This window comes from Gymnoscopelus braueri (genome assembly GCF_963280865.1).
Source record: "Gymnoscopelus braueri genome assembly, chromosome: 14".
Classification (NCBI taxonomy): domain Eukaryota; kingdom Metazoa; phylum Chordata; class Actinopteri; order Myctophiformes; family Myctophidae; genus Gymnoscopelus; species Gymnoscopelus braueri.
Window position 1 is genome coordinate 28364617 of NC_137619.1, and position 13748 is coordinate 28378364.

The 13748-nt window shown below is 42.5% G+C and overlaps 1 protein-coding gene across 1 annotated transcript; it reads left to right on the plus strand.

The window, feature by feature from the left end:
- Positions 1-1681: 1681 nt before the first annotated feature.
- Positions 1682-13744, plus strand: slc3a1 (solute carrier family 3 member 1). The gene is made up of 10 exons (XM_080449206.1): positions 1682-1946; positions 3118-3297; positions 3736-3881; positions 4225-4350; positions 4907-5026; positions 7841-7956; positions 9226-9427; positions 10746-10928; positions 12767-12892; positions 13291-13744. The coding sequence occupies exons 1-10, from the start codon at positions 1718-1720 to the stop codon at positions 13723-13725; spliced, it is 1863 nt and encodes a 620-aa protein (XP_080305332.1). The 5' UTR covers positions 1682-1717; the 3' UTR covers positions 13726-13744.
- The last annotated feature ends 4 nt before the right edge of the window (positions 13745-13748 follow it).

A 13748-nucleotide genomic window follows, 5' to 3' on the forward strand; every position in this document is an offset into this window, starting at 1 on the left:
ATGGTTTATTTCTTCCTATGCCATCTCATGTCTTTGACAAGTATTTGGTGTTCCTTGTGTTTTGTACTCTATGTACGTATGCCTTTTTTTTATAATGATTTATTTATTGACAATGTACACATATCATTATCACATTTCTTTTTTCTTTTTTTGTAAACGAGACATAATAAAAAAGACAAAGAACTAGAAAAAGTGCTCCTCGGAGCACAGGTCTCCGCCAGGTCAGGTACGTTATTGTGGCCTCCTGGTGGCGCTATAATAGGCCAATGTGAAAAGGGTGCCATTTATTCTTAGGTCTTTCAAGGCAATCAGACACTGCATTCATGATTTGAGGCATTTTGTTCCAAAAATGTGTTTTGCTAAATTAGACCTGCTGGTGGCGCTATAACAGGCCAATGTGAAAAGTGTGGCATTTCTTCCTCGGCCTATTGGGAATGTGCGTGTGAAAATTCACGGAAATTGCAAGCTGCGTGCATAGTTTGAGGCTTTTTGTTCAAAACGGACCAATCCTGCAAACTTTGGAAGCCAACCATAGGCAATAAGGATGGAATATGGGAAATCGGACATATTTGTGTTGATCACATGACTATAGAGATACTGTGTACCGATTTGCATGACGTTTGGATAAAATCTGTAGGAGTAATGTAAAAAAAAAGGGTTTTGCACAAATCGACCTCTTGGTGGCGCTATAACAGGCCCATGTGAAAAAAATGGGGCAGAGGTTCTGAATTGGCATCCAGGGAGTGTGTGTGCACAGTTTCGGAGCGACCGGGCCAACGGTGCCAGAGATTAGCTGCTAACACACAGACAGGACACACGGACGGACGGACAGGGGCGAAAACATACTCTCTCGCCATGCCTTTCGGCCTGGCGGAGACAATAAAGGAAAAGACACAATACACAAAAACACAACAGAAAGAAGACAAAATACGTATGCCTTTTTGAGATTTGTCACCTATTTCAGTGCAGGCTCACTACAATAATTTCCTCCTCCAGCACACTGTTTATTTTTCATTATTTGTTTATGCCACATATGTATGAGCCTTCAAAGGTTATGTGGTGTATGCCAGATAGATCAGCTACACTACACAGTATTCCAGCTAAGAGCGCAACCAGATTAATCTCTAACCATTCCTTTACAACTCTCCAGTTTCCCACATTCCTCAGTTGCACTATACTCGCGCGCGTGTGTGTGTGTGTGTGTGTGTGTGTGTGTGTGTGTGTGTGTGTGTGTGTGTGTGTGTGTGTGTGTGTGTGTGTGTGTGTGTGTGTGTGTGTGTGTGTGTGTGTGTGTGTGTGTGTGTGTGTGTGTGTGTGTGTGTGTGTGTGTGTGTGTGGGAGGGAGAGAGAGCAACGGCGAGACGGGGATTGGTGAGAGAGTTGCACTGTGACCCTGTGAGTTACTGAGAGTGAGGACTCTTGCCACACAGTCTCAGTATTGAAGTTACCGCAGAGAGAGACCACACATCCGACACGCTTTTATTCCTGTTTTATTTTCTGAATTAGTTCATTGGTCATGAGTCTCCCAAAGGGACCCAATGGCACCAGCAACAGTGTGGAGCTGGAAGAGTGCATCCAAAACCCGGGCTTTCGGGAGGATGGCAACGCCTCAGTGACGGAGATACCCACCACCACTGGCGGAGACAAGCGGGACTCTGCCGGCGTTGACGTTTGCTCAGACAGCGCAGAGTACACACAGGTCAAGCCGTACGCAGGGATGCCCAAGGAGGTCCTGCTGCTGTACTCCAGCCAGGCCCGGTACCAGGTGCCCCGAGAGATCCTATTCTGGCTGACGGTCCTCTGCACTCTTGTGCTAGTGGCGCTGACGATAACCGTGATCGCCTTGTCTCCTCGGTGTCTGAGCTGGTGGCAGGCGTCCCCGATCTACCAGGTCTACCCCCGGTCCTTCAGGGACACTACCGGCGATGGCATCGGAGACCTGCAAGGTAAGAAGTTGAGATGGAGTGTTAATTTAACCCATATAGTGTAGGCTTACAGCTGGAAACAAACTATTTGTAACTACACATTTGAGTAAAAAACACACATGATTTCTAACATTTAAGGATTATGAGATGATTTAGGTGTTATCCTTTTAACCTATTTTAATGTCATTAAATAAACAGTTAATTTTATTTTATTGTGCTGTTTTTTATTCTGAAATGGGATCTCCCAGGGTCTGAAATACGGATAGAATTGAATTAAATATGTTTTTTAACATTAGTTTACCCAACACATGAAGGACGTTTTGGACATTGTGACTGTAACACTCACTGTTGCTGTTATGAGAATGACAAGCTTGACTGATAGGTTCATAGGTTGACACTAAATGTTTTTATGGCTCTTGTTTTATACTCCAGCTACTCACTTTTATAGGATGGCTGCAGTGTCAATATTGTTCAACCCAAGTTCCACAGGCGTTCCATAGTAAATTAAGATTCAGCCGTACTCAGGACTTTATATTTACAAAGTAGCCTAAATAGGACGACTAAATCAAAATCTAGGTATGGATACTTTTCTCAACAAGAACTGCTGTTGGTTGGTTTGACAAGGGAGAAGCAACAATAGGTATCATTATGCAGAGCTGGGAAAATCTTGAGAAAAGAAAAGACTCATGTTGAATAATACCCCTGTTGTAGGGGAAAAAAATCATAGGTATCATTTTACAATTTCTATTGCTTTTAATGGTTTCTTTCTAATTGCTAATGCTTTAATGTTTCCAGCGGGGACAGTAGAAGGAAGGAATTCCCTCATGTTTGATGATGCAGAGTTAACAAACAGCTTATATATTATAATACACGTGGCAATGCAAAACCAAAAAGCATAAAATGCAGGCTGGACTGAATGGTTTTATGGCACTTTACACTTCATTCACTTTTATAGAGTGGCCTCAGGGGCAATAAACCAGCAACAACAGCAGGGACAACAGATTTATGACCATGTTATTTCCAGCTATTATTTTTTCAACTAGATTCACTGAAGGAAATGAAATGCAGGACTCGTTTCTAATGGTGCTACTGATTGTTGCATCAACTAGGCCTACATCAGTATTCAAGGTCTTCTCTTCATGGCCTGTTCTATCTGTTTTATCATTAACTTCATGGTTTGTTTAATATGCAGGTATTAAGGAGAAGCTGGACCACTTTGAGTACCTCAACATCAAGTCAATTTGGATCAGCCCCGTCTACAAGTCTCCCATGAAGGACTTTGGCTATGATGTGGAGGACTTCAGGGACATCGACCCCCACTTTGGAACCATGCAGGACTTTGAGGAGCTCCTTGCTGAAATTCACAACAAAGGTGCATCTTTGAGGTGACGTGTCTATGGCTTTGGGGATGCGTGGTGGGATGGTAATTTTGGGGCATAACCACACATTATTATTGCAAATACATTAACTACACAGGAATTTGTATTTATTTATTTACTATATCAGTACTTTTTGTGCATACATTTCCAAGAGGCAAATTCTATTCTGTACTTTATTATTCAAAAAGAAGATTTTTTGGGTGAAAATAATTTGTTTTCGATCTACAGATCGCGACGCGTTGTGAGCTTGTAGATCACCTCTATAAGTGTGTAGACCGGCTATTTTCACTATTAAACAGGGCTTGTTTGGTTAATTCATAATTTATTTTGTAAGTTTGGATCCCAGCATGACACCAAATTCCTCTTTTGGGTCTCGAGTAAAAACAAATTGGTTGGGAACCAATGATATATCCTACTGTAACCTCACTCAGGCTTGAAGCTGATCATGGACTTCATCCCTAACCACACCAGCGACAAACACCACTGGTTCAACCAGAGCCAGGCTGGAGTCGAGCACTACAAGGACTACTATGTTTGGACCGACTGCAACGATACCAACCACAAGCCTAACAACTGGGTTGGTATACAATTCACCATGCTGGCTCTATCTCTCTGTCTGCATCATGTACTGTAGGACCATTATGCCCATACATGGAGATCTCTGTATCTGTCAGTCCTTGTCCCTTTTATGCCCATATATGGAGATAACTGATGTCATCAGTATATGCCTATATATGGGCATACCCCCTTTTGTGTCCATATATGGAGCTGACTGTTTGCACCTGATGCTATGACAACACACTCCATATTTGGGCATAGCTTCATTGGGAAATCTGTTATGTATCAAGCTCAGCCCACCATATATCATGTCTTTCAACTCACACTCCACACTTTAATGTCCTCTCTTCTTCTCCCCACAGGTTAGTGTGTTTGGGAACTCGTCATGGACCTATGATGAAGCTAGAGGACAGTGCTACCTGCACCAGTTCCTCAAAGAGCAACCAGACCTCAACTTCAGAGACCCAAATGTCCGCAAAGAGATGATTGTAAGTTTACACACACACACACACACACACACACACACACACACACACACACACACACACACACACACACACACACACACACACACACACACACACACACACACACGCCTGGGATCAAGGTTCACACGAACACCTCTCTTAGTTTCTGTCTCATACTTTCTGTCTGTCTGTCTGTCTGTCTGTATGTCTCGCTCTTCACTCCCTTTCTCAGTGCTACAGTATCTGTGTCTCTCTGCCATTCTCTTTCTTTCTGTCTTGCAGCCACACATACACACCATCCTGCTATCTCTCTCAATGTGTGTGTGTGTGCGTGCGTGCGCGCGCGCATGTGTTACATAACCTTAACTGTTATCTTAACCTTAATTGGAGACACCTATTCTATCCCCAATTAGACATTCTCTTCCCAATCAACTGGTTTGATATCCAAACATTTTAATCAGTCAAGGATCTAGGTTCTTTCTCACACAGGCTATCATGGGTCATCAAAAGAAGGCAGAAGTCTACAAAGAAATATTTCAGCATTCTTGTATGTGTGATTCTGAAAGTGTTTTCTCAGGACCTCATTAACTTCTGGATGGGAAAAGGTGTGGATGGCTTCCGCATGGATGCGGTCCAACACCTCCTGGAGGCCAAACACCTGAGGGATGAGCCGCTGGTCAACCCAAACGAAACGGCAGTGAGTCTCACCTCTTAACACATCATGGCTGACAGTCTCACGACTTTCTCACAGTTTTTTTACTTCTTTTTTTTTTCAAGCCTTTTCCTTTTGCTAGTGTTGCAATGATGTGGTCGAGGGATCTGGTCAAAATACCGCTGCACCCCTGTGGGGGTATTCTTACTTTTCTAACCAATGGATGCTGTACATAAAATTTAACCCACAGCAAGTGAAGAAGCCTCAGTGGGAACTTTCGGTCACTTATGCAGAATTCATAATAAAATTCAATAGCGATTTCTACCGCTATGTTATTCCGCTAAATGGGTGTGTTCAAAATGCCTGAAACACACACGAAGTTGACATTGATCTTTTGTGGGTACACCTGGTCCACGCCTATTACAGATCACAGCGAGCTGGTTGGCTGCCACTCTGTCTCACCGCCCCCAGCGGCAGCGGCCAAGTTGAACTTTTCTAAATTTTGCCGCACTGCCTTTTGCTGGCTCTGCCTCCTGCCACAAGGCAGCGATCGCTCCTCTCCATACGTTGAACCTCGCCACTTTCTCAGAATGCGGAAAGCTGTATACCGCTGCTGGAGTCTGACCAACTCAGACATAATTGGCAGTGTTCTGGACCTGCCAGGGTGCATCATTCTACAATGTGATATATAATCCCCTGTCCCCAGCTTCATAGAACTAACACTTTTGGAAAAGACAGTCACGAATTGATATAGAACAAGAGTTTAAAAATGCTCTCAAGTCTCAGGTCTTATGGATGTTGTTGTCGTTTTTGTTTTTACTGGTACAGCAGCTATTTGGAAGTAGAACCTTCTACATTAGCAGGTAGAAAAGTACGATGTTAACTTTCAACAAGTGCCGCTGATTATTATCTCAGGCTGGGGATGATTTTACTGCCCTCCTTGAAAACCTCCTGTTCATGCTGCTCATAGTGCTGCTCCGTGCAGAACTGAACTCCTCGAAAGTTATTTCTCACAGTGAGGAGATTAGTAGAGGCATATTTCAGTGGATTAACAAGTCAGTGGGATTTAATGACCGCTGCAGAATTACACACTGAGACGGAGTGGCCAGTCTGGTTGCTGTCAACTGAATGATTTACTCAGTCCTTATCTGTCTCTTTCCCTTTGCAGCCTTTAACCTGGTTTGCAGTTATTCTTCCTTTGTTTCTGTCTTATTGTCCATGACCTCTCAATGGCTCTGACAATGAAGTCAGGGACTTATGGGACTTTAATGTATGCATATATACTGTATTGACAGATATTCCATAACTTTGCTGATAAAATTAGCACATGACTTGACATTTTAGCATACTTTTTGAATAGTACATTTCACATTTATATTAAACTATTGTAACTGTTCAGAATCCCAGTGTTTAAAATGCTTGTTCAAGGCCTGATTGAGTATTTTTTAAAGCTATATGATACTTAATATATAAAAACAAGAGTCTAAAAGCTCGAGATCATGCTGGGTGGTGCTGGGTGGTGCGTAAAGGCCAAGGCTTACCAAAATCCGCAGGGTTCACCCTGAAACCTGCCTATATTGTGAGATATCTTGTGTGTAAAATTGACGTTTTGGCCAGAGGGTGGCACTGGAGGTAAGGTCATGGGGTCATTAGTTAGAGTTCATCCTTCAGGGAGCATGAATGCACTCATGAAGTTTCATGGTACTCTGCCCATTATATATTGACATAACTTGTGTTTAAGTGGAAGTTGGCCTAAGGCTGGTGCTAGAGGAACAAAAGTTAACAAAATCTGAAGAGTTCATCCTTGCTGAGTGTGTTAAGTTTCATACCAATCACCCCATTAGATTTTGAGTTTTGTGAGTAATTTTACATTTTTACACTATACTAAGAACAACGCTGACGAAGACCGATCAGGTCGAAATGTGTCCGTTGCTTTTCTGGGTGAGGCAAATAAATCAATGAAAGGACATTTATTTAGTGCTGGCTGTTTTCTTAGTCTCATTATACTGTTGAGCCGTGCACCTTGAGACATTTAGTTAATTTCGGAGTGTTGCGGGCATTCTGTTTTCTTATAATTTAATTAGACATTTTGGCCGTAAGGGTACAGTGCTACAGAAAAACGCCATTTGGTCTGCTAAATCAGGAGGGGCCATGAAGGTGCATGGCTAATTCCGTGACAATCCAGCCAGTAGTTTTAGAGATACTGTATGTTGTTTGGGAACCTACCGACAGTGGGGCTAACAATAGATACATTTCATGTTTAGAACAAATCTTTCTGCCCAGTATTAGATCAATACATTCATAAAACATTAGAACTTCTACCATGACTTCACCCACATTATTTCACTGTGACAAATGGTTACTCTTCTTAACTAGAACCTTGGTAGCAACATTGTTAAAGCCGCAACTCTGTCTAGAAGCCTATAACATTGGTTCTCAAAGTGGGGTCCGGGGACCCCCAGGGGTCATAGTAGGGGGTCCCCAGCAAAATGTGTTAATATAGCATCACAATAATTTTAACCTTTTATACTTTGGCTATTCAAAACTAGCCTGAGCTTCTAGATCTGCTATTTTTGAAAAATCGTGAACATTTGTGCAAACCTTTGAATATATATATTTTTAAGCGAACATTTGTAACTAAAATCTTTGCTTCTGAGGGGTCCCTGGAACAAAATATTTGAGATGGGGGGTCTGCGGCCAAATACATATCATTTTTGGGGTCCTTGAGATGAGAACCACTGGCCTATAACATCAGAGTGGGACCTCTTGTCTACACCACCAAATACCTACTGTATAGCTGTCACATAACTATGCCTAGTGTAACCGAATCATGTTATATTCCTTACTAACTCTCTAAAGGATACGTGGTGGGATCTCCACCATGACTACACCACCAGCCAGCTGGGTCTACATGACTTGCTGAGGGAGTGGAGGGCAGAAATGGACATCTACAGCCGGGAGCCTGGCAGACATAGGTATGGGAGTGTAACTAAGAGTATAGAATATGAACGTTCAATGGCGCTCAGGTGGCGCAGGGGTAAAGTTCCTGTTCACCACTGTGGAGAGTAGGGATTTGAATCCTCCGCAGTGCCTCCGGCTTGGATGAGCGTCCATACAAAAGATTGTGGGAGTGAAGCTGGGTGGGGAGGGCAATCTTTGTCAATGCACCAGCAACTCCTAATGATGATTCCGTAGGATTATCTGCTGAGTTAGATTGTATAGAGTGAAAGTGTAATTATATTTTCTGATAATTCTTCATATTTCTGCATTTTTCACACATTCAGTGTATAGTATACCCAGCTCATATCCTTGTATATAATAACTCTCTACTGTGCATTTGCTGTAGTAATGCAAAGTTCTAATTACCAAATTTCAATAAAGTTTTATAAAACATAAAGAGGTCTTGTGCACAAATGTAAAGCTATGTGCAGGTGGACCACTAAGAAAAGTTATGTCACAGAGAAAAAAGACCGAACAGATGTTGAATGAGTGCATCACACACCAACAAATCAAAACTTTACACTTAAAGGGATATTTCACTTTCAAAAAAACTTTTGGTGATTTTATCATCTACTCAAGCCTTTGTGAGCCCCCAGACAGTTTTTAAGTTGCTCGATTCAGTATTTATATATTTGATATTCATTTTATCAGACACGCCCCCTTCCTATACAAACCCATTGTAACTTCAAACTCCATTTTAACCATGTTAGATTTATCAAAAACACCTGTCCTTGGTTCTGGTGACTCACCATGCCCTCCTAATGCGTGAGGGGGCCGTATTTTTCAGAGATTTTTTTGCATTTTTTTATTTTTATTTTTGTATTGTATTTAATTTTTTTCATTTTCCCCAAAAAATATATAAAATAAAAGAAAAAAGTAATTGAAAAAACACGGCCCCCTCGCGTATTAGGGGGGCGGTATGAGTCACCAGAACCAAGGACGGGTGTTTTTGATGAATCTAACATGTTAAAAATGGAGTTTGAAGTTACAATGGGTTTGTATAGGAAGGGGGCGTGTCTGATAAAATGAATATCAAATATCTAAATATTAAATCAAATAACTTAAAAACTGTCTGCGGGGCTCACAAAAGCCTGAGTAGACGATAAAATCACCAAAAGTTTTTTTGAAAGTGAAATATCCCTTTAACTTGGACCTAACAGAATGTTACTTGAGCTATGTGTTTATGACTAATAAACACATGACTAATATTATCGTACCCTGTGACATTGTCTTTCCCCTACCAGATTCATGGTGACCGAGTCATATGATTACCAGGAGGTTGAGAATACCATGATGTATTATGGCACTCCACAGGTTAAAGAGAGTGACTTTCCTTTTAACTTCTACTTGATGGACCTGCCCCAGAACACCAGTGGCTGGTGGGCTAAACGTCTGGTCCATCTCTGGATGGACAACATGCCTTCAGGACAGTGGCCCAACTGGGTGGTAAGTAGGGGTCAGATCCAGGGTTATTATAGTTAAATAATTATAATTATATTAGTTATAATTATAACTAAATAATAACGAATGATAAAAACTAGAATTGGAATAACATTTTAGTTAACTGAAATAAAAGTAAAAACAAGGCGTGCGTTTACAAAACTAACTAAAACTAAGTAAAATAATCTTATATTAACACCTAATCTGCCAGAATTATTTCAGATTTTTTTGCTGTAGACTGCCAGAGATTTTTCATTGAAAAAAAAAGTACTCAGGAGCCGAGATACAGAATTATTAAGTTTTAAGTTAACAAGGAAGTGGATAGGAGTTTAAATCTTCGATAAATCATATCTCCTTGGTCTTTGGGTCAAAAAAACAAGAAAAAAACGGGGGGGAAAAAAGCTTTTTTTTTTCTTCTTTTTTTTTTTAGAACGCAGATCTGCGTCTTTGGCAGCCAGGCGAGAAATTAATTAGAACGCAGATATGCGTCTTTGGCAGCCAATGTGTTAAGAGAGGACCGGCTGGCCGGCAGACCACGTCGTCACGCTCATGTCACTATGACTCAGCCATAACCATATAAGGAGTTCCCAATGCAGCTACACCCAAATATGGAGTGTGTTGTCTAACCTCAATGTGTCATCATGGCATCAGGCGCAAACAAATCAGTCAGCTCCATATATGGGTATAAAAGGGACAAGGACAGACAGATACGGTTGTCCAGGGCCACAGATCCAACCGCTAAGCCCCTATATGGTAATGTTCATACTGTATAAGGGGCCGACCGAATTCAAACTCTGCACACGCATCGGCAAGGACTCGATGGAGTGCGGCGCCCGCCATCGAGTAGTTCGGATACCCAGTTGTCCAGAACCGCCGATCCAACCAATATGCCCATATATGGGCATTCCAATATATGGCCTTATACTGACGACATCAGGGATCTCCATATATGGGCATAAAAGGGACAAGGACTGACAAATACAGAGATCTCCATATATGGGCATACAAGGGACACAGACAGACCGGTACAACGGTATGTCTATGACTCAGACGTAGGTGTGAGGGCCGCATAGCAGCTTAAATCAGCCAACCACCAACCCTACCATAACAAAACACAAAATCTAAAAGTAAAGACTATGTTTATGTACGATATATGGCCAAAGCTATGAACAAACAAATGATATGTATTAAATCCACTATGGTCCTTTAAAACAGCCTGAATAACCTACCTCTCACCCAAACTCATCTCACTCTCTCTGTTGTCCCTCTTTGGCTTTCATTTTTCCTCACTTCAATCTCACTCTCTCACTTCTCCTGTGGCCAGGTAGGGAACCATGACATGCCTCGCATAGCCTCCAGTGCAGGTCAGGATTACATCCGCGTCATCAACATGCTGCTGTTGACCCTCCCTGGCACGCCCACTACCTACTACGGCGAGGAGATTGGCATGGAGAACGTCAACGTTTTGGAGAGCCAAATCCAGGACCCAGCGGGGAAATTCAACAGGGTCAGTACGCGCGCGCACACACACACACACACAGTGTTTCTCAACCTGTGGGCCAGGAACCAAAAGTGGATCATGAAATGTTTTGGCAGGGTCATAGATAAATTCTACTACAGTAGAGAATATGATTTTTTAAGTTTGGGTCTGTCCTAACAGTACATTTAAATTCCAAGATAACAGGCATGCGTAAGCTTTTTCCACACAATACATAAAGGAGGACTGCTCCGGATTTTTGGGTATGTTCACATATATTATATTGAACTCTATTTGAACGACTCTATCAAACAAGATGTCGACAATGGCAAATATTGCGGCATGGTCATGCTGGACCTCCAGAAGGCCTTTGACACCGTTAATTACCCAATTATGATCGATAAGCTCAAAGCAATAGGTTTTGATGATACGTCGGTGAGCTGGATGAGATCCTACCTGGAAGGGAGGGAGCAAGTGGTGGAAGTAAACGGCACCCAGTCCCCTCCCCTCCCCTCCCAGTGACTTGTGGTGTTCCGCAAGGAAGTATACTAGGACCTCTACTGTTCCTGATATATGTGAACGATATGTCTTCAGCTTGCGACTGCAAACTGTTCCTGTTCGCAGATGACTCGGCTCTGCTGGTCTCGGACAGGGACAGGCTTCAGGTTGAGAAAACTCTCAGCTCTGAACTCAACAAGATCTGCATCTGGCTCTCCGACAACAAACTATCATTACACCTGGGTAAAACTGAATCCATCCTCTTTGGGTCCAGTTCTAACCTTAGCAAGGCTGAGAGTTTCACGATCAAAGTGGGTGATGATGTTATCACAAGAAAGGAGGAAATTACCTACCTGGGTTCCATCTTGGAGGCAAACAAAAACGCCAAAAGAGTGATCAAAAAGGTTAACCAAAGAATACGCTTTTTGTATAGGATTGGACTTCTAGTCAGTAAGAATACTCTGAAGATTCTTGCAGGGGCCCTCATACAAGGTTATTATGATTATGCATGCACTTCATGGTATCACAACACCTCCAAGGCCTTAAAAACAAGGCTCCAAACATCCCAAAACAAACTAGTAAGGCTACTTCTTGGCCTCAATCACAAAACCCATCTAACCCCTGCTCATTTTGCTAGGATTGGATGGCTTAGGGTTGAGGACAGAGTACAGCAACTTGCTATGGGCCTGGTCTTCAAGATACACCACAACATTTGGAACCCCCTGTATTTGTCTAAATACTTCCAAAATGTTAATGAAGTCCACAATCATAACACCAGAGGCAGCTCCACTAATCATGTTCAACCCAGATTTGGCTCAACAAAGGGAATGAACTCGTTCTCATGCTATTCATCAAAAATGTGGAATGCCCTACCAAAAGGAGTAAAGGAGTGTAAAACCCTACTCACTTTCAAAACTGCCCTAAAGATACACCTTCAGGAGGCTGCAATTCGAAAATGGCCCCTGTTGTCTAAGTCTTAACCTACCCCCCCTATTTCTTTTTATTCTCTTGTACATTTTTTTCACTCTTCATACCAGTAACCTGTAAGCTGATTGTATGACATTCTGTATAGTAGTGTGTATATCTGTCTCTCTTATGTCATCATGATTTGTGTGCATGGGGATCTCATCTTAAACAAGCTCAGTGCTTAATGAGTCTCCCAGTTTAGTAGACCTTGTATTGTGAATTTGTACTTCCATGTACTGATGTTCTCATGTCTTACTAAATTATAAGAAAAGTACATCAATCAATCAATCAATCAATCGGGTCTTGACTTTATGATAAAGAATGTGGGTCCCAGTGCAAACCCTTATGAGAACACTTATGTTATAGTATACGGGAATACAGTACATTTCAATCACTTCTTGCAGAGCGCCAGTCGGGACCCCCAGCGCTCTCCCATGCAGTGGACTAATGGAACAACTGCCGGCTTTAACAACGAAAACAACGACACTTGGCTGCCTGTCCACCCCAACCATATTACTGTCAATGTGGAGGTAGGTACAGTATGTGAGGCGCCACAGCCTTTTCTCCAGACCTGAGAGGTTTGGCTGAGGCCATTGATGCTGGGCGAGAGGGAGTGGGAGAAAAAAACACACACACACACACACAGAAATCCCTTAGACAGTCACATTCCATGTACCTGTAGGTGACTAAAACTAGGGAGTTGATGGACATCTTGCTAAGTAAAGGCACTTTTTGCTTGAAAAAGAAGATGAATGTTTTTAAATGAAGACAATTTAAATTTGACAATTCGTAGCCCCTTTAAGGATGGTTGCTCTGCCCCACACTTTGGTCTCTAACTAGATATCGCAATATATCTGTTGTGCTCCTTCACTGTAGGCACTGAAGGCTTTCTTTGGCTTACATTCCTTGCTCTGTCTTCCCTGCACAGGCCCAGAAGTACAAAGAAGGTTCTGTTCTAGAGCAATACCGTTTCCTGAGTGCCCTGCGTCAGTCAGAGTTGTCCCTCCACCGTGGTTGGTTCTGCTATGTCCACGCCGATGCCAACGTCTTTTCCTACCTCCGAGAGTTGGACGGATTCCGCCGGGCTTTCCTTATCGTCCTCAACTTTGGCAGCGACAACGCCACCACAAATCTCTCCAAGTTCCATGAGTTACCGGAGCAGTTAAAGCTCCGAATGAGCACGGACCAGGCTAGGGATGCCGGAGAAGTGATAGTGAAGTCCAGCATCAACACGGCAGCAGGAGAAGGCTTATTGATCGAGTTTTCCAGTGGTACTCGCTTCAATCCCAGCCATTCCACAGAGTGCTACATATCGGAGAAGGCCTGCTACCTGGGGGCCTTAGACATACTTTATAAATGCTAACAAGACTGTCCCTTGGTAACAAC